Source organism: Culex quinquefasciatus, chromosome 2 (assembly GCF_015732765.1).
Source record: "Culex quinquefasciatus strain JHB chromosome 2, VPISU_Cqui_1.0_pri_paternal, whole genome shotgun sequence".
Taxonomy (NCBI): Eukaryota; Metazoa; Arthropoda; class Insecta; order Diptera; family Culicidae; genus Culex; species Culex quinquefasciatus.
This window is the reverse complement of record NC_051862.1, coordinates 118,016,497-118,037,588: the sequence shown is the minus strand read 5'-3', so window position 1 is coordinate 118,037,588 and position 21,092 is coordinate 118,016,497. Positions and strand designations below refer to the sequence as shown.

Sequence of the window (21,092 nt, the reverse complement as noted above, 5' to 3'; positions counted from 1 at the left end):
ACTTGTCCGTTATGATGGTACACTCAGTAGAATTAGGAGAGTGGAACATCAAATTGCTTTTACCTTGTTTGTACTAAAAATTATCAGCTGTCAATATTCTGCATGTTTCACTTGCAATGTATCTGGACTTTTTTAAAGTCTTATAAACAAATGTAAACATAAGGTTGACATAAGGTGTGTTTACATTTATTTATAGGACCTTATAAAAAGTAGTCTAGGATTTTTGTAAGATGACTGAAAATTAAATTTAATTCATACTAGGTAAATTATAATTGAATCATCTTTTATTTCTAAGAATGTGAAATTAATGTCATATTTGGACCTGGGTGATGAATAGAGAGAATGCGTAACGTGATTTTCGAATGATCCCACTTTGTTTACATCTACAAAGTAGGAGGCTGTTCAAGCACAAGAATGACTTTTTTCTTACTGGCAAATGAGCTGTAGTATATCAGTAGTATGTGTTCTATTTTGTCTAGTTTTTGTCATCTTTTGCTGGAAAATTGTGTGTGTTTTCAGGTTTCGATCGGTTTGAAGATTTTTTTTTCTTTTTTACGGGTGACAAGAACTGCGGTCATTCTGCAAAGTCGTGGATAAATTCCCTGGCTAATTTTGGAATCCTGCAGCTTTTCCTGGTCCAGCGAAAAAAGTTCGCTAATTCTAGCGAAGCTTATCCAACAAATCAGCAGGTTTTCAAATGGAATCAAACAATAAAGACAGCTTCTGGATGGATACAAGCTTTGGCCAGAGTCCAGGGACATAAACTTTAAAAAAATATTTGCAACGGCCTAATAATTATTTAAAAAAAAATATGATCTCGCCTACAACCTTCAAACCACACATTTTTCATTTTTGCAAAAAAAAAACACAATTTTTGATGATCGATAACAATACTATCTACTTTTGGCGAACAGTAAATTGGTTCCACCCCAAGTAACACTTTTTGTTGCGGATCCTTAAATGCAACTATTTCGTAACACCCAAAATGTGCTATCACAACATAGTTAGAACACTCGTGGTGCCCTAAAAAGCGCACGAAAATTTTGTGTTGGCAACATTTAGCCGCTTGTTTCAACTTTGTTACGACGAAGTTCCAGAAACAATTTGTTTGTCTAAATATGTCGGTAAAGTAGTTTGTTGTGTTGTCATGATGTTGCCATAGGGGGATGGCGTCGCTATTTTTAGACCACGTTTTCCACTTTTTCTCATCGAAACCGACTACTTTATCGACTTCATTTTGCTGGGCGAGATAGGACGCCGTCTATTTTTAGACGATGACTCAGCACTTTTCCACTCTTGCGCTTAAAAAAACCAGATGGCAGCACGATGTAACGCCACGTCCCTATTATGTTGTCGTTTAATTTGCGCGAAACAAAAAAAATCAATTTAAACAAAAAAACTAAAGTGTATCCATCGAGATTCTGGACTGGTACCTTCAGATCTTCACACCTTGCCTCTACCACTGAGCCACGGACTAATTGATGAAAGAATAAATGGTTGGGCTGAACTGTATCTAAGGATTTTTGATTTCAATATTATTCTTAGCACACAAATCAGGCTAAGTCACATGTTGCAACAATGGAACCAATAAGTTTTCAATATGTTTCGATTACAAAACGAAATTCATTGTTGCAAAGTTGTTTTCAATTCGAAAGGTTTGCAACATTGCAACGTATTGTTGCTAAAATGTCATTTTTATGTTTCTACAGAAAAACAAAACAAAAACTAGACTTAGTCAAATTTATCATGTTGCCAAATGCTACTTGGGACCTTGACAGTTCAAAATTTAGGCCGTTTTGGGAACAACTATTCAGCACCCAGATTTGGACGATATAAAATGTTGGCTAAAGAGTGTCTGGCAGGTTTACCAAAAAAATTACGCCGTTTTCAAGAAATCAGATTTTTTTCCGAAAATAAAATCCCTTAATCCTTAAAGTTTATTTTCAAAACGAGTCTTCATTTCGGCTTTTTCATGCAACTGACCGTGCGGCTGGCCTGTAGTGTTTACCGAGCAAGGAGAAGCTGCTGCTTTGGAATTATTTAATCGTCGATTGAAATATTACTATTATTCCCATTGATTAATTGAATATCATTGATTGTGGCGGCGGCGGCGGCAGCAGACTGTTCTGGTTGCCTTCTGTTGTTGTTGCACTCTCTTGGCTTGGCTCAGCCCTTATTCGATGCGATCCGCGCGATTCGATCGAGGGCAATTTAAATTCATTTAGTCGGTTCTTGCACCATCCAACTCAAGCCCCCAGTGGTATAGAACGAAGCAGGATGTGCTTTGTGGCGCTTTCCCAAGTGCAAACCCACGAACTCGCGCCAGCTAGGAGAGGGAGGATTGTGCAGGGCAGTTGAATTACGAAGAGTGAACTGCATTAATTAATTATTTGTCGTGTACTAACAGCAGCCATTTACAAATTGGTCGATGCCACTGAATGGTAGGAGAAGCCCGCCAAAGGCAACAATCCAACGCTGGGAGACGATCAATGGAACCAGTTTGTGTTTGTTCAGAGAAGCCACAAGAAAGGTTACGCTCGATGTGTTACAAAGTTGGAAGTTAATTCACACACTTCTTTGTACGAAATTTAAGAAGAGTTTATGAAATAACTTAAATTTGAACTTATCAGTGAATAAATTTTAAGATTTCATGAAAAGTGATTCATATTTATTTTGCCGGTCAGTACCAAAATCATTCATTTTCAATCATATATTTTTTAAAATAGAAAAGGTCAGAAAACTTGACGATTGAATTATTTCATGACATTGAGAATCAGACTGATATTTGTTAAGTTATGGTCACTTAAAAGTTCAACATTATTTTAGACATATTATCCTTATCAAAGCGATTTTTGTGCAAATGAAGACAGTTGGTCTCGTGAATGGCATTTGAAAAAGGCTTTAGTTATTTAAATATTGTTGTATTTAGTAATTTGAAAATTGTCGTATTCCGAAGCCGTTGCATCGTGATCAATTCTCTACAAAATCGGTCTTTTTTTTCTTAATTTTAATTTTTGTTTTTTTTTAATCCGGCTAAAACTTTTTTGGTACCTTCGGTATGGCAGCTGTCATTTTTTTGAATCAAGAATAACATTTCGAAAGGGCCAAACATTCAATTTACGTCCTTTTGAAATGGTAGTCTTAATTCAAAAAATCTAAATATTTTTTTCGAAAAGATCAGAAAATTTCACGAATGTTTCATATTTGACATTGAAAATCGGACCATTAGTTGCTGAGATATCGACATTAGAAAATGGCATGTTTTTTGGGTGAGACTTGGAAAACATCAATTTTCCTGTTTTCAAACACTTGCATGCCAATATCTCAGCAACTATGGGTCGTATCAACAATTTTCTAAAGTTTCTTAGCTTTTCAAAAATATTTTTATCATTGGTGGGCAAACGTGGGCACTCATTTTTAAAAATAAATAACTGCGACTATTTTCGATAAAGTTAATGGGTATAACTTTAAAACGGTGCACTTTATCAAAATTTCACTATAGTAGCTTATGCAACGAGTTGCAAAAAGAAGACTTTTTCAGCACGAGTCGTACATATGGATAAATACGAAGATTGTTGAAAAAATCGAGTTTTGCAACAAGTTCCATACAACATTTTGTGCAATTCCAAAAAACACCCTTTGAGTGTCAATTGTCAATTAACCGTTGGAATCAAAAAAATGTTGAAAAGTATTACTTTTCGAAACAAGTGCTGAAAAGTTCAACTTTTCAGCATTTAATTCAGTGCTGAAAATGATAACTTTTCAGCATTTATTTTAAAAAGTGTTACTATTCGATTTTGTTATTTTTGGTACAGAAAAGTAGGCTTTTTCTTCGTTCAGAAATGACAGGAAAAGTAAGTTTCACGAAAGAATTGCAAAATAGTAGTTTATGCAACATGTTGCAAAAAGAGGATTTTTTCAGCACGAGTCGTACATTTATCCAACGAGGTTCACCGAGTTGGATAAATACGAAGAGTGCTGAAAAAATCAAGTTTTGCAACGAGTTCCATACAACATTTTTTGCAATTCCAAAAAACACACTGAGTGAAATTTGATGTCAAATTTTCATGTATTTTGTCAATAAATCGGTTAAATCAAAAAAAATGTTGAAAAGTGTTACTTTTCAAAACAAGTGATGAAAAGTTCAACTTTTCAGCACCCATTTGAGTGCTGAAAAATAGAACTTTTCAGCATTTATTTTGAAAAGTGTTGCTATTCGATTTTGTTATTTTTGGTACAGAAAAGTAGGCTATTTCATCGTTCAAGAATGACAGGAAAAGTAAGTAGTTTTACGACGGAATTGCAAAAAAGTACTTTTTGATTGCAAATTCGATTTTAAACCGAAAAATGAAGTTGAACAATTGATTCGAAAATTCAATACTCGATCAAAGATATTTTGCCTATTCAGGAAATTTCTGCAAAGATGACATTAGATGTACCCTGGAACATATCAGAAAATGAACAAAAATAAAAATAGTGTTTTTTGCAAATCACGTTTTAGTGACAAAAAGTGAATATAAAAATCATTTGAAAAAATTACTGTGTATTAATATTATTACCTACAACTTTGCCGAAGACACCAAAACGGTGAAAAAAATTCTTCAAAAGATACAGATTTTTGAATTTTCATATATCATTATTGTATGGCTGCCAAATTTGTACGGAAAAGTATATGGACAAATTTATTATACAAAATGGCCTTTTGGGCATACCGAAGGCACCAATAAAGTTTCTGCCGGATTGAAATTACAAAAAAAAAATCGAATGACCGAAATCTCAGAGAATTGCTCTCGTATCAAAAAGTGATCAAAGACGAACTTGTACGATTTTTCTGATTAAAATTTTAGTGAAAACAATTTAATATGTTACAAAAATCTTGCAAAAAAAATCAGGATGGAGCAACATTCCTGAAATATATACAAAAGTCATTTACCAAATCTTTCTTTTTTTTGTTTTGGAAAGTGGTCTTAACCTAAAAGTTTTCAAAATCCGAACGCAGACTGAACCGATTCTCCAGCCAATTTTAAATAAAAGTCTCCATATTGATCATTGCACAGTAGTTCTGTTAGCAAAATTTAGTGGAAAATTGATTTTTTGAAATTTTTTGAAGTTTTGGAGATTTGGTGTCTTGAGAAGCGTTGTTGCAATTAAAATGGGGTAACTTTTGGTTAGGTTGAAAATTAGGCTAGTTCACGATTAGGGTGATTTGCAACTTTGTCCAAGACACAAAAATTTTATCTCGCAATCTACGTCTTCTATGACGCCTCAAATTTGGCTTCCGACTTTAGTCCAAATTGTCTTGTCAAAAAATGAAAATGTCTAGAGCTCTAAAAGTGCTCTGAACATAATTTTTCTCATAAAACTTAACCCCTGAAAATTTGATTTTTGAAGGTTTGCACACCTTTTTCTAAATTTGGTCGTAGAAGGTGTAGATTGGGAGATGAAATGTTGGTGTCTTCGTTAAAATTGCTTAGATTGCCAAGCCCAACAACTCCCAACAATATTCCTGAAAAATTAGAATTTAAAAATCACCATAATCGTAAACCACACTAATTTTCAACCAAACCAAAAGTTGCGCTTTCTGTTTGCAAACAACTATTCTGAAGACACCAAAGCTCCAAAACTTCACTATTTTTACGAAAATGTGCATTGTCCTAAGTCCAATCCTCGAAAAAAGCAATTTTGGCCTTTTTCCGGTAGTTTTCGGCAATTTCGATATGTCACGGGTCCCGCACAGACTGTTATTATGAAAACAAAAATTCCACCCAAACCAATGGACATGGTTTCTGGGACCATTCTACACCTCTGGGCCGAGTTTCAAAATATTTGCCGGCAGAATTTTCGAATACGGTCAGTTTTAGTATTTTGAGTAGAGATTAAGGAGATATCGCATGTAAAATGCTACATGTAAGTACAATTTAAAGCCATGACCAGTAACGTTTTAGAGTTAAACCATTGAAACTTTGAACTTTTCCTACGCATTTTACATGCGATTTCTCCTTAATTTCTACTCAAAATTTGCGGACTAAAACTAAAACTGACCGTATTCGAAAATTCTGCCGGAAAATATTTTGAAATTCGACCCAGAGGTGTAGAATGGTCCCAGAAACCATGTGCAATCATTGGTTTGGGTGGATTTTTTTTCATTTTAACGGTCTGTGGGGGACCCGTGTATGTGGGACTTGATTTTTCAGTCTCGTAAACATTTTCACCGGAAATCTCGTACAATTTCCCAGAAAACGTAAACTAAAACTAAGTCTTTGACAGCATTTCAATTCAAAGTATAAATTTACCAATTAAGTACATTGCTCATAATTGAAAACAGAATATTTTTCAGTGTAGTTAGTTGGATGGTAGTAACTTGGATAGTAAACCAGCTTACATCAATAATAAAACGGATTCACCATTTCGACCACTTACAGACATTAAATTTGATCAGTTTTCGATTCTGAGTTAAATATACATTTAGAATCTGAGATAAGTATACATTGCTTTTCCTCAGTGAGAAAAGCAAATGATCTTTTACAATAAAATAAACATAAATAACAAGCAATCAAAATTGAAATATTTTTTCTTATCCGTATGTACAAATTTTGATACCAAACATCACACGCACTACACCCAAAGTTAAAGAACGAGAGGATAGTTCTCACGAAAAGAAACGTGAGGAAAATGCTATTTTGTGAGAGTATAGTCCTCTCGCGTGTTCATTCGTTCATTGGAACAGTTCATCCTATTGAGTGGCTTATATGAACACATGACCGCCACTTTGTCACCAAACCGCGGTGGCCCTTACGGCAAAGGCACGGTTCAATATGCCGAAGGTCTTGGGTTCGAGTCTCGGTACCGGTACTCTTTTTTTTTTGATAGATGAACTTTTATTGAAGATGAACCCATGAGTAAAGTACTCACGGTAATTTCGGGATTTATCCTCTCAGTCCGCACACAGTACCATTTTACTCTTTATTCTCTCGTATGCCGATGCCCAGTTCTGGGTGTACTTGCGGAAGAAAACCAGATAACATGATAAATTGTCGTACACGTCAATAATGCTGATTTCTGCTTAAGTTGCACCTCTTCACAACTTCAAGTTGATCGACCCAAGCTCCAAAGATATCTACCACAAACGAACGGCAAACCAACACGTTTTGTCGCGTATACTTTTCCGCTTTTCCTTTACCGGAGAGGCAGGGTTCAGGTTTCCCAGGCTGGCGAAATGAATGAAACTGCTACCGCACAATGAATTTAATTAAAAAGTGAAATTTTGTCACTTGAGCAGAGTGCTTTCGTAACCCCCCCGCCGTCAAGAGTTGGTTAGCTGGTGCAACCAACCTTCCTCAACAATATTTTCTTTATGGTATCAGGGCACATGATGGGGTGAAAATTAACGTTCAGCTTGGAAGTGGAGTGAAAAATCAGACATGGCTTGTGGTGCAGCGGCGTAAGTAGCGTGAAATGATTGTTTTTCCACCTGATGAGCCAGTGTTTTGAGAGTGTTGATTAAGAGATTTGCTGTAACGATCTGCATGGTCAACAACATTTGAGTAAAAAAGCTTTCATTTATTTTTTTCTGTTCTTAAAAAAAAGATTTAATTTTATTACATTGAAATGTTTCCCAAACATAAGTAGAGTGTTTTTAATTTCAAATCACGTCTTTTCCTCAAAAAAGCCTCCACGTCATTATTTTGTTCTGCTCCGCTACCGCCACAAATTGCATCCCCTAAAACACACAACCACACGTGTCTCAAATCCGACACAATGGCCCAAAGTGCGCCCTTCGCGAGGTGTTATAAATTGTGCGCTGCACTTAATAATCTATTGTTTAAAACAATTTACTTTTCGTTCACCCTCCTGCCAGGGCCCATTCAGATTGGATTTTTATTCACCTTGAGGAGAGGATGGAATAAAAGCCGAAGAAGAAGAAAAAGAAGAGAGCTCGCGCTTGAAGGCCTCGATGATGCTCCCTCAGATGAGATGAGATCGTTACGAACGCCCGGTTGTCGTCTCCTTCTTGCAGGCGATAGTTTATGCTCTCCACCGACCGCGAAGTAACAAACTGCACCACTTTGTATAGCATCAACGCGCAGCTTGGTGCAGTGAATCAGTAAAAGGCTAGGGATGTTCTGTTTTAGTTCAGTATTAAAATTATATAAAATTTCTTGCCTTCAGTTTATGCGATTTCGTGATAAAGTCATCACAACCTCCGATACTTTTTTTGTTTTCCTCTCTAAAACAAATCAAATTTTCATTGTTTTTCAGTAAAGAGCATTTAAGGACGCGCAGATGAACAATCTGTAGCATTTCTGAAGCTGATATTGAGCAATTCTCCATAATAACCGGAAATGCACTTCATTTTTTTAAATATTTCTTCGAGAAGATCATAGAATTTAACAGATGTTTCGTTTGTTAACATTTAACCCTTTCAGGCCTGAATTTTTCTGAGCTGTGTTAATCTAAAATTTTGGTATCAGTAGTTAAATTTTTACATGACTTAATAGAAACAGGCAAAAAAAAAGTTACATTTCATTAGTGGACGTTCTGGGTCCTCCAAATTGTCCTGTAATACAGATCTTGGAGTCTACCGCCGTAACAACAAGATTCTACCAAGTTTCCGATTATGGTTCATATTCAGTGATGTCCCTGGGACCCTTTGGCAACACTATGAGCTATTTGGATCTCTTTTGGGATGTTCTGGGTCCTCCAAAGTGTCCTGGAATACAGATCTTGGAGTCTACCGCCGTAACAACACGATTGTACCAAGTTTCCGATTATGATTCATATTCAGTAATATCCATCGGACGATGGATGAACGGGCATGACCCAAGATCAATAAACAACAACAAAAGGACCCTTTGGCAACACTATGACCTATGTGGATCACTTTTGGGATGTTCTGGATCCGCCAAAGTGTCCTGGAATACAGATCTTAGAGTCTACCGCCGTAACAACACGATTGTACCAAGTTTCCGATTATGGTTCATATTCAGTGATGTCCCTGGGACCCTTTGGCAACACTATGAGCTATGTGGATCACTTTTGGGATGTTCTGGGTCCTCCAAAGTGTCCTGGAATACAGATCTTGGAGTTTACCTCCGTAACAACAAGATTCTACCAAGTTTCCGATTATGGTTTATATTCAGTGATGTCCCTGGGACTCTTTGGGAACACTATGACCTATGTGGATCAATTTTGGGATGTTCTGGATCCGCCAAAGTGTCCTGGAATACAGATCTTAGAGTCTACCGCCATAACAACAAGATTCTAACAAGTTTACGATTATGGTTCATATGGTTCATATTCAATGAGGGTCCCATGGACAGCGATTCCTAAAAAAGAGCGGTTTAGCCAATCTCTAATTGACTCTTTTTTTAAATAATCGATAATTAAAAATTTTCAGTTAGATTTAAAGTTTAAGTGGCTACATCTCGAAAATGGTGCACTTCATCAAAAAAATGTGAAGCACTTTATGGTTGCAAATTTATGATAAAGATTTTACTTTAATTTTACTTAAATTGATTCAACTTTTTTTTTAATCAGGTAAAATTATTTTTTTCCAATTTTTTTTTTTCGAGAAATCATAACTTGGCGACAGCTCAAAAGTTGCCATTTCTGTCCACACATTAAAAAATCAATTTCATTTTCCGTGTTCCCTTTTTTTTAATAGTCCTTATCAATACCTACAACTATACCGGCTCCGTTGTTTAATGGTTACGGCCTCTGCCTCACAAGTAGAAGGTGCAGGGATCAAATCCCGGTCGGTACCTTTGAATTTTGGAATCATGAATTTGAAATTTTAATATGAACAAAAACGAAAATGAATCAGGTGGGATTCGAACTCACACCTTTGGATTGGTGATCTGGAACGCTAAGCAGTCGACCATCAGATGTGTTACTCTCAAGCAGTGAATAGATCCGCAGTGTTGAGACGTGTTATCTTCTCATATTAAATACGCGCTGATTCCTGATTTGCCTGACGGGATTGGAAGTCTAAACATAGATCGAGTTTCCTTCAGATTAGTGCGTCCATCCCGGGAATTCCCGGGACAAAATTCCCGGGATTTTTCCAAAATCGGGAACTCCCGAATCCCGGGATTTTTCATAATTTGTCCCGGGAATTTCGGTAATTGAAAAAAAAATCAAATTTTGGTCATGAAATTCAGATTTGGTTATGGAAATAGCTGAACAGTTGAGTAGGATAAGAATTTTAAAGCATTAAAAGTATTTGGCATACATCAGCATTAATTTGGCTTCTAAGGGAAAATTGTTAAAATTGAGTTGACAGATCCACGAAATGCCTCGCTTTAAATATTTTCTATTTAATTTTATTTATTTTCAAAAGACTGGGTGTTATATATACGTAAATTTATGATTAGAAGTTTTAAAAAATATCATATTAAATAAATTTTTATCAAACAACAGCATTTGGTGCAAATTAGGACAATTGTATCGAGTTAAGACAGCTACTTTAGCCATTTTTTGCATAATGTTTTGATTGACTTCGGTTAAAACAGGAACAGAAAAGAACAAAAACTGATTTCCAAATTTATTGCTCTAAAATCTCTTGTGCCTATTCATACTGTACTCCCGATTTAACCCAGTTGGTAGTAGTAATGTTAAGATGATATGTAAAATATGTTTTACATAAAACATGATTTAAAACATATCTAAAATTTTACATTGACTGGTATCACAAATAATGTCGTCACTTCTTGTTGTTTTTGGACATTAAAAAAATAAGCTTTTCTATATAAAAAATTTGTAAAAGAAATAAATTATTATTAATTTTAATATTTTTCCCGTTTCCCGGGAATTTCGAAACCCGGGAAAATTGGACGCCCTACTTCAGATGCTTGCTTCTTTGTTTAGGCGGGACCGAACAATGCCCAGCGACCTCGGAATTGGACCGCAAGGAGCTCTGTCATTCTGAAACTGGTCATTAGAAGCAGTGTGCGAGGGCTATCACCACCTAATATCCGGGACTGAGATAAGTTGTATCAGCATTCGACATATACAAAGTCTGATACAAATTATACATTCCCATAATATCGCTACCGGTTAGCGGGATTGGACCACACATACCTACAACTTTGCAGAAGACAAAAAACCAATCAGAAAATTCCTTTAAATGATACAGATTTTCGAATATTTGCAATCACATCTTCTAAAACAAGAATTTACTCAAAAGTGCTTAGTTAAACGAACGCCATTCAAGTGGGTCATTTTCTTGACGCAGACTTGATGTCGAAAATAGGAATAAGTTTTTCTGACTAAACTAAATTTTCCGTAATAGCCATAATTTTAGAAGATTTACATTAAAAATTATACGTTCATTTCCATTGCTTGGTGAGACTTCGCACTGTATTGCATTGTTGAAATTAACTGGAAGTGTTTCTTTTATCATACAAATCGTAAATACGAACTTGTTACTATTTATCTTTCTCGCTGGGAACCGTGGTGTAGGAGTAAGCGTGGTTTCCTCTCACCCAGTCGGCTTGGGTTTGATCCCAGACGGTCCCGTGGCATTTTTCGAGACAAGATTTGTCTGACCACGCCTTCGTCAGGTTAGGTAGTTAGCCCAATCCAGGTGTAGGAGTCGTCTCCCTGGGTCCTGCCTCGGTGGAGTCGCTGGTAGGCAGTTGGACTAACAATCCAAAGGTCGTCTGTTCGAATCCCGGGGTGGATGGAACCTAAGGTGTAAAAGAGGTTTGCAAATTGCCTCAACAATCAAGTCTTCGGACACCTAGTTTCGAGTAGGAATCTCGCAATCGAGAACGCCAAGGCAATGCTGTAGAGCGAATAATTTGATTAATAGTTATCTTTCTTTAAAATATTAACATCTTAACAAAAGAGTTTGACTTTTTTACAATAAGATTGTAACAGGATTGTGTCCTTAACAATTTTTGAATAAGAAGACAATCTTTGGTTGCTGTGCTTATTTGCTTGGGATTTCCTACTTTTTCACGTTGATGTTTTGTGTCAATTACAAGTTCAATGGTCCATTATATTAAATTTGAGCTTAATCCATGCAAGGAAACCCATACCTCGGCGGATTCAAGTATTTGTACTTCCATAAAAATCGATTAAATGAATCTACTTTTTAATTTCAATCAAAATTCTCGGAAGTATTAATTGAATTTCCCTGGAATAGAGAGGCTAAAAATTGGTCGTAATCACGTTTTTTCACATGAATTTCCGCTATTTGAACTAGAGCTTATGTTATCATGAAACTACAGCTTTTTTTATTGTTGGTAAACTTTAAACATAATATCGTAAAATGTTATGCGATGACTTTTCAACTGTGTTTTTTGGAGCAGACTAACATGACCATTCGGATGTAACAAAATCACACTTTTTGTGGGCATTTCAGGGGATGATCCCCTAGGTGTACTGAGTCAGAATCCCAAATATGAGCCCGATTGGTTGCGACAGGACCTGGCGCTCCGGCTTTAAAGTTTAAATGGGTTTAACCCGTAAAATCGGCGCTTTTTGGTTATTGCCATTTTTGAGTCCTTCAACAATTTTTGGATTTTTCAAAAACCTTATGAGCTTATAGTTTGAGTTTCAGGGCACAACTTTGCCGAAGACTGTGAAGAGATTTGATAATTAGTACTGCTTGTACAATGATTTGAAAATAAAAAAACTTTTTGCCATTAATTTGTTTGATTAGTATTGGCAACACTTTCTTTGAACGCGCGCATCCTTGGCCAGGCGTCGTAAACTGGGTCGTAACTATAGCAACGAGAAAACATCCAGCGTACAATGGTCAAAGTTTGACACATGGAAAGAAAATTTGGATGTTGTGCTTATGTTTTTGATAGTGCCGGAGGATTCAATCACCGGTGCTGCTCTTTTAATCTGTCGTACATTCCTGTATTCTATTTGGCAGTGACTCGCAGGATTTAGTTCTAAACCCACCTGGTCCTGTCATCTGGATCTGGGTCCCGGATCTTTTTCGTCTCGACCAGTTGTGGTGCTGGGGGACATGTTAGCGAACCTATGCTCGAACATAGTGCAATTGGTGTCTAATGAATTCGCAAAATATCTAGCCAGAGAAGTCTGCTGTATGAAAATATTGTTTACTAATGTTGTCAATGCAATACATCAATTTGTTTATGACCGATTTTATTGCCATAACTCTTGTGTTTATTTATTCCTCAACAGGCACTTTTTGCCCAAATGAACCTAATACTAAAACTACCAACTAATACAATCGTCTCAACACTGATAAAAACTTAGACTTTAACACATCGCGGGACAAACTAACATCAAAAACAGTGGACACTTTATTGAAGGCTCGCTTCAGTCCGACTACAGCTCCATTGGCGCTGTAGTTTGTACGTCGAAAAGGGATCTGCACGATTGGCGTATGGCGTAGCTGGCGCGCAGGTGTTGTTACGTTGATCTTTTCGCGAAGAGAGGGGCAGTCAATTCTATCAGTTAGTACATCTGAGGCAGTCAATGCACGGGCCAGGTCACGACGCAGCTGAAGTGAGTCGAGGTGCATGAGCTGACAGCGGTCTTCGTATGGCGGAAGCTGCTGGGGATTTCTCCAGGGCAGTGATCTCAGGGCGTAGCGGACGAACCTTCTCTGGATACTCTCGAGCCGGTAAACAGCGTTGTTGTAGTGCGAAGTCCAGACCGCGGAACAGTATTCCAGCGGGGAGCGAACTATGGAGCAAAAAAGAGTTTTAAGGCAGTGGATGTTTGTAAAGTGGCGTGTCATGCGGATCACCAAACCGAGCTGACGCGATGCTTTGGCGGTGATGAGAGAGATGTGTTGCTTGAATGTCAGTTTTGAGTCCAGGATGACACCAAGATCCTTAATGTGATCAACTCTTTGCACCAGTGTGTCACCCAGATGGTAGTCGAACGGAATCGGGATGTGTTTCCGGCTAAACGTAATCACTTGGCATTTCCGGGTTGAGAACCATGTGGTTCACCGCACACCAGTCAGCGAATTTATCGAGTTCACGTTGTAAGGCTTTGGCGTCGTCTAAACAGTCGACCTTGGCGAACAGCTTGAGATCGTCTGCGTAGGCAAGACGGGGTCCTGCGAGGGTGATGTTGACATCGTTGAAAAAGAACAAAAACACTAGCGGGCCGAGATGGCTGCCTTGTCCTATTCCAGATGTGGCGTCAAAGCTTTCGGATAGTGCGTCCTCAATTTTCACCCGCAGCGAGCGTCCCGACAGGTATGACTTAAACCATGTCAACAAACTACCGCGGAATCCAAGTTTCTCGAGCTTGGCGATTGCTATGTTGTGATTGATCTTATCAAAGGCAGCTGACAGATCTGTGTACACTGCGTCAGTCTGCGAGCGATTTTCGAAACTGTCAATAACAAACTCAGTAAAACAGAGTAGATTTGTTGCGGTGGAACGTTTCGGAATGAATCCATGTTGGTCGCTTGATAGTTCCTGGCGGCAGTGAGCGAAAATGGGATCAATCACCACCAGCTCGAACAGCTTCGATGCAGCGCACAGAGCCGATATACCTCTGTAATTCTCGATGTTCCTGCGATCGCCTTTTTTGTGGACAGGGAACATGAAGGCTTGCTTCCATGCGCACGGGAACTTTCCAGATGCGAGGGATAGGCGAAATAGGTGTAAGAGGGGTACTTGTAATACCGATGAACAACGTTTCAGCAGTGTCGAGGGGATCCCGTCCGGTCCTGGTGAGCTGGAGTGCTTTAGCTTAGTCACCGCAGCTGAGATGGCGTCTTCGTCAATTTCTATCGAAGCAAGAGAGCGGTCGCAACGAGGAACGTTGTCGGCAGCAGATCGGGCCTCGTCTTCGGTTACAGGTTCGCTTGAAAAAACGCTTGCAAACTTTTTGGCAAACAGCTTACAGATATCTTCGGTGCTCTCAGCTTCCTCGTCGGCCAGGTACAAGGACGATGGCAGTCCAGATTCCTTACGATTCTCGTCAACGAATTTCCAAAATTTCTTGGGATTGGACTTTAATTCACGCTGCTTCCGGCGTTGGTAGCTTGCCATACAACTGCGGCTCAGTCGCTGGTATCTGCTGTTGATGCTCAAGTAATAATCTCGAAGAGAGAGTGTTCCGCACCTGGAGGAGACTTTAAAGGCAGCTCTCTTCTGTGTCTTGAGGTTGCGAAGCTCTGGAGTTTGCCACGGAAGGTGATAGGTGACACGCTTCCTGACCTTGGGTACGAACTGGTCGATGTGGTCTCGCATTATAGATGAGAACGTATCAACGGCAGCGTCGACGTCGACAGAATCCAACACACTCTCCCAGTTGATGCGACCCAGTGCTAGCGACATTCCTTCATAATCAGCACCGCGAAAATTGTAGCGTACAGTGTCTTGTCGATCACGAACCGTGCAGCTGTGGGTGCCGGGCACAGTGATGATAAGGGCGGGATGACGACGAACAACCTTGGCGAGCGGGATCGGAGCGGTGGTTAGCGTTGGGGCGAAATCCTGTGCGCTCACGAAGCAGAGATCGAGCCGTGATTGATTACAAAGCGAGTGAAAACTCTCACTAAAATGCGTGTCTCTCGAAATATCTTCCGGAATACGGAATATTCAAAATGCATACAACATCCGTGCGTAATAAAGCGCTTTCAAGACAGCCGCGTTTGTTGACACTCGAGCAAGGTTTAGAATCGGTTCTGCCTGGGCATCCAACAGAACCCTGAGAGTCACCGGAAAGCTTCTTGCAGTTCCACAAGAACTTTAGTTCTCAACAATCACAACAACAAAAACAACAACACGACGCTTGGACAAATACATGCCGACCTGTCGCGACGCCCCGTAGCATGCGTTGCATAGTTTGCCGAAAGCGCGCCTCAAAAGCGAGTGTTGCCAGAACATGTTTTACATTATCAGAAAAAACAAGAGTAAAGATTTTGTAAATTCTGTACCATTTTTCAGAGCGGTCAAATCTCTTCGCAGTCTTCGGCAAAGTTGTACCCTGGAACACAAACTATAAGCTCATGATGTTTTTGAAAAATCCAAAAATCGTCGAAGGACTTAAAAATGGCAAAAACCAAAACGCACCGATTTTACGGGTTAAATCCCATTTAAACTTTAAAGCCGGAGCGCCAGGTCCTGTCGCAACCAATTGGGCTCATATTTGGGATTCTGACTCAGTACACCTAGGGGATAATCCCCTGAAATGCCCGCAAAAAAGTGTCATTTTGTTACATCCAAATGACCATCCCTATTTTCCGGACTTGCACTGATAGTGCGATCGAAGGGGACACGAACCCAACAACAAACTGCCGAAGTAGCGCAGCATAACAAAGCAACTTGATCACACGTCTTTTGCCGGGCGCGCACGCGCTCACACACAGAGACAGCACAATTATCATACAATTGATTAATGAGCGTTATCTGATACAACACATACACACACACAATCACACAGGTTCACGGGGACTGCTATTGGTCTTGATTTTCTTCGTTTCCTCTTTGGCATGCGCGGGCCCGGGGACTTGATCCGGAATCCAAGGGGGCCATCAGAATGGATGGCACTAGCCAGAATGACCCGGGCACGAGACAATGTTGCGAACCTTAACTTCGGCAAACCGGTCAGAGACTTGGTCGCGATGAACAAATTTCCGTACGGCCAAGAACTCTACCCTGTGTGTGTGTGCGTGATGACGATTATTGTTGTTGGTTTATTTAGCCAGTTATTAGCATACAATGTTTCACGCCACAATTGGAGATGAAGTCTATAATTTAGTGATGGTATTTTTCATGTTCAATCCTGGGCCCTCCCCGTTGGAGGTTGAAGCTGAATGTGGCCTGGCCGGGTTTGCGTGTTCAGCAAATTTCCTCTGCACCGCTGCTGGTGTGTCTTTGTATGGCAGAAGCAAATTGAGAAATGCAATCTTCAGCAGGATTCACTTTGGCTGTGGTAATCTTCTTCCTCGTAGCCCGGACTCTCGCATAAGCTCGGGACGAATAATCCCCCGGAGCACCTTTGAGCACTTCCGTCGCCGCGGCCACGGGGGAGAAAACCATTCGATAGGTCTGTTGAAAAATGATTCTTGAATCGGCCTGTGGCAATGCCGCGTAATTTCAGACTGTGGTGCAACAATGTTGAGAGAAATTAATTTGACGATTTGTCGATAAAGCTTTTTTTAATAATTGTTTAATAATACAGGCTTGGGGCAAAAACTTGCAGCAATTTTTCAATCAACACTACGTTAAAGCGATTTTTATTTGTGGGAGTTTGAAATGTAGGGGAAAGCTCCCATTGCGTCAGTGACCTTTTTTTTGAATTTAGTAAATGGGAAATGTCACATTTTTGGTTTTTAGTTTTACCTTTTTTAAATTTTTGAAGTACTTCGGATTGTTGCGAGTACATTCAAATAGAATGTTCTAACTTTAACCAATATATAAATTTTCAAAAAACTTTTTTGGCAAAATATGTTATTTAGAGTCTTGATGAGATGAGAAATTGGCAAATATCTACATGTTTCTGTGCTTACTTTTGATGTATTTAACCTTTTTGATGGGCTCAAAAAGTCGAGGATTTGACAACCCTATCAATATTTATAACCTGTCAACTGCTCATTATTGAAGACTCAGCTTTTATGACATTTCAAGTATTCCGAGAAAAAACGCATTTTTTTGTTCGTCACCAAATCTTCGCCAAGGCATTTTCAGTGGGAAATGGGATATTCGCCATTTGGTATCCGCATATTTTAGTGGAATTCAAGTTTTGGAAGGTGCATTTGAACATCTTTTACCACCTGGAACAAAAATCTAAATTTTGTCGAAAGTGGATAGATGCCGTTTTTTTAAAATTATAGACAGTTAAGTGACAGTAAATGTCAACCCTATCTGAAGGTATGAATTGTGATATTCATTTAACAGAAAATTAAAAGGCCGGATGTTTCTATGTCCTTACAAAATTACTGTATAAAATTGGGAAAGCACCACTAATAAAACCCCTCAATTTTGTTTTTTTTTTCATGCACTCAACCACCAACGTCGCACCATCTTTACAACAACAAAAACCACACGAATGCACTGAAAAAAAAACCAACCCACCACACACACCCTCCTTCCGCGTGTACAGTGTACAGTGACCAGCCCGTCTCGTCCAAATCGCCACCCACCAGAGACAAATTGCATCCCGAAAGCAAAGCTCAAACACGCTTCAGGAATCGCAACCGCGCGTCACTGGATGCAACCGACTCAGGTAAGTGCCGTTCCGTCACTCGTTAAGTTGTTGTAGCGGCTTGTTGTTGGCTCTTTCCGGCCGGCCGACGTAAGATCCATCAACTGGTAATCCAAAAGCACCTTCCCTCGGTTGTACTTCACGTTTTTTTTGTTCTTTGCTCTTTTATCACGATAACATCAAATTAAATTTGTCATGATCTGCCGGTACTTGGCGACCTCACCCTCCTGCATCTCCACTACAGAAGATTAAGACTTGTTTGCTCAAAGCCCCTCCAACACGTCATTCGTTTGAGCAGTTCTAGTCGTTATGAATGGTCTTTGCTTCGTGGTTTTTGTTTCAAGAGAGTATTAAAAACTATCTGAAAAATGTTAGCTGTAAGCTTTGCCCATACAAGTGCAGTGGATCGAGTTTTATGCCAGGTTATTTCAACTGTTGTTTAACACTTGAAGCCCCAACGGGGACAAAAAAGTTGGAAATGCAACTTCACCGGCTCTTTGAACACCTGGAAAAAAAGTCCAATGCCTTTTTGATTGTTACTTAGACGCATCTGTTTTGGATCTACCTTGTTGTATGTGATTCTTGACATCCTTCCCGATCGAATGCAATAAGAATAATCCTAATAGGTTGAGTTTTCGCCGAGATACAGCCGAATAAAGTTGCATTTCCAACTTGTTTGACCCCCTTGGTGCTTCGCGTAAGTTTTGACCCCGTTGGTGCTACAAGTGTTCAGTTGTTGACCATTATTAGTTAAGAGCGAGTCCACGAACAAGCCCCTTTTGGACCTCACCAATCTACCTGCAATTTTCAGGGGTTGTTTGTACATATAAACCTAGCATCTTGCCAAAATATGAGCACTCAAGGTCAACGGGAAGTGGGGCAAATCGGGACACCAAGTTTGAAGGTTCAAAAACGTCAAAAATCTTTAAAAGGCTCTAAAAGTTCAAAATTCAAAATGCATCTGAAAGGGCTTAAAATGCAACAAAATGCAGCGAGAAGCATCCCAATTGGTTAAATCTAAAGGAAGTAATTAGCATTTTAGTGAAAAAATAGCACAATTTTCAAACTAAAATAAAAAAGTGTTCCATCCAGATATCTACTCAATTCGACCTGCAGCTTGTAGAGGACACCTTTGACTACCATCTGAGACTAAGAACGCTTTAGGTAAGGCAAACTGCATATTAAATTTAGTGATTTTTTTGGTTGTAAATTATTACTCGGGGGACCCCTTAGATCAAATTTTTTGGTGATAGTTTTATCATATCCGTGTTCCTGAGACAATTTCACAAAAGAAACATGCATAAAAATGTTTATTTTCATCCATTATAACCCTTTAAAAAATAAAGCTAAAACAAATCCGTGAATCACATTTATTGGAATCAAGTTCATTTCTAAGGATACTAGATGGAACCGGAAAAAAAGGTTCTTATTTTATTTTTTTACTTTGATTTTTTAAAGGGTTAAGGTGAAGCCGTTGATCATTTTGGAAGAAATTTGATCATCACTATAAAATAATCTGTATTAAATTCAATTTAACGAATTTCAGTACCAAAAGGAATCAGCATGTGCCGGTTGTTGCCATCTTGTAGCCACTGAAGGAATTTTTGATCGAAATCAATTGTGCTTCAAAATTTATATAATTTTGTAGCACAGTCATTGACGTCCTAGTTGGCAATCATTGATTAATGACGATTTCCATAACTTTACAAGGAATGGGATAATCGTTACCAAAAGGAATCAGCATGTGTAGGGCACTATTCTAAACAACTTGTTGAAGGAATTTTGTCAAAATATTGAAAGCGACGCAAAATTTATATCTTTGAACGAAAAATCATGACAATTATGGAAGTCTTAGCGTTAAAATGTATGAAAATGATCATTTTCATGCATGTTTCTATTGTAAAATTGTCTCAGGAACACGAATATGATAAAATTATTACCCAAAAAAAAATCGATCTAAGGGGTCCCCCCAGCAAAAAATTTACTGCCAAAAATCACTAATAGAAAAAGTGTCAATTTAATATGTCGTCTGTTGTGTGTTATCTTGTGACAACCACCATTTTGGTCGAACATGAGTTAATGATGACGTTTTGCTATACTTTACAAACAAACAGCTTTACTCCGATTTTGGAAATTCGCTTCCGTTTCCCGGATATCGCAAAACACACTTGTGACATAAACCATTGTATCATCAAAATGATCGTGAACTCTCGTGACACGTCAAACATGTTGTTGAAGTTGAATTTGTGTTGATACTTTTTTTAAAGCAATTTTTTTTGTACTTGAAAATATAGTGATTAAGTCGATTAAACTATTGATTTAAGCCTATTATAGTTTGTATTGGAATTCTGGGCACACTTGTGACACGTAGTCAGGGTTGCCAGGTTGCCAGAAAAATCTGGGAATGCCAGATTTTTCAAGTATCTGCCAGAATAAAGATTCATCCTTCTCTGTGCCAGATATTGACAGATTTTGCCAGATTTTTCACTTTATGCCTATTTTGATAACTTTTTGAGCGAATTTAATTGAAAATAACAAAAAATATAATGTGTTTTTCTTTAAAAGAATGTAAATTCAACATTTCTGAGGCCATAAAATCAGTTAAACCACTTAAATCCTACAACAAAATTGAATTATTTAATATCTTCCCTCCCCTTCACCATTAAGAATTGATAGATCTTAGTCTGCCAGATTTTTTTCAGATTTTTGGACGATACTTGGCCAGATTTTTTTAGATTTTGACCTGGTAACCCTGCACGTAGTACAATTTCACTTTCAAAACACTCTTGTGACACGTGCTTTTCAGATATGTGTTCACATAATTTGGTGTAACCAAATTAGTTGAACCTTGGAGCGTTTGTTTAGTGATAGTATACGAACCGATTGCTTCAAAAACTTTGACTCCATCATTTATAGTTTTGAAATTATTTACCATC

General features: G+C 38.5%; 1 protein-coding gene across 3 annotated transcripts in view; it reads left to right on the top strand.

The window, feature by feature from the left end:
• Positions 1 to 21,092, top strand: part of LOC6041325 (protein outspread) — a 302,805-nt gene that overhangs the window by 243,031 nt on the left and 38,682 nt on the right. For 2 of the 3 annotated variants that reach the window (XM_038254899.1, XM_038254901.1), the window contains exon 7: positions 18,055 to 18,177. The exons of the other annotated variant lie outside the window; for it this stretch is intronic. In XM_038254899.1, coding sequence (XP_038110827.1) covers positions 18,055 to 18,177 — 123 coding nt within the window. The remainder of the gene's footprint in view (positions 1 to 18,054; positions 18,178 to 21,092) is intronic. 3 annotated transcript variants of the gene reach the window in all.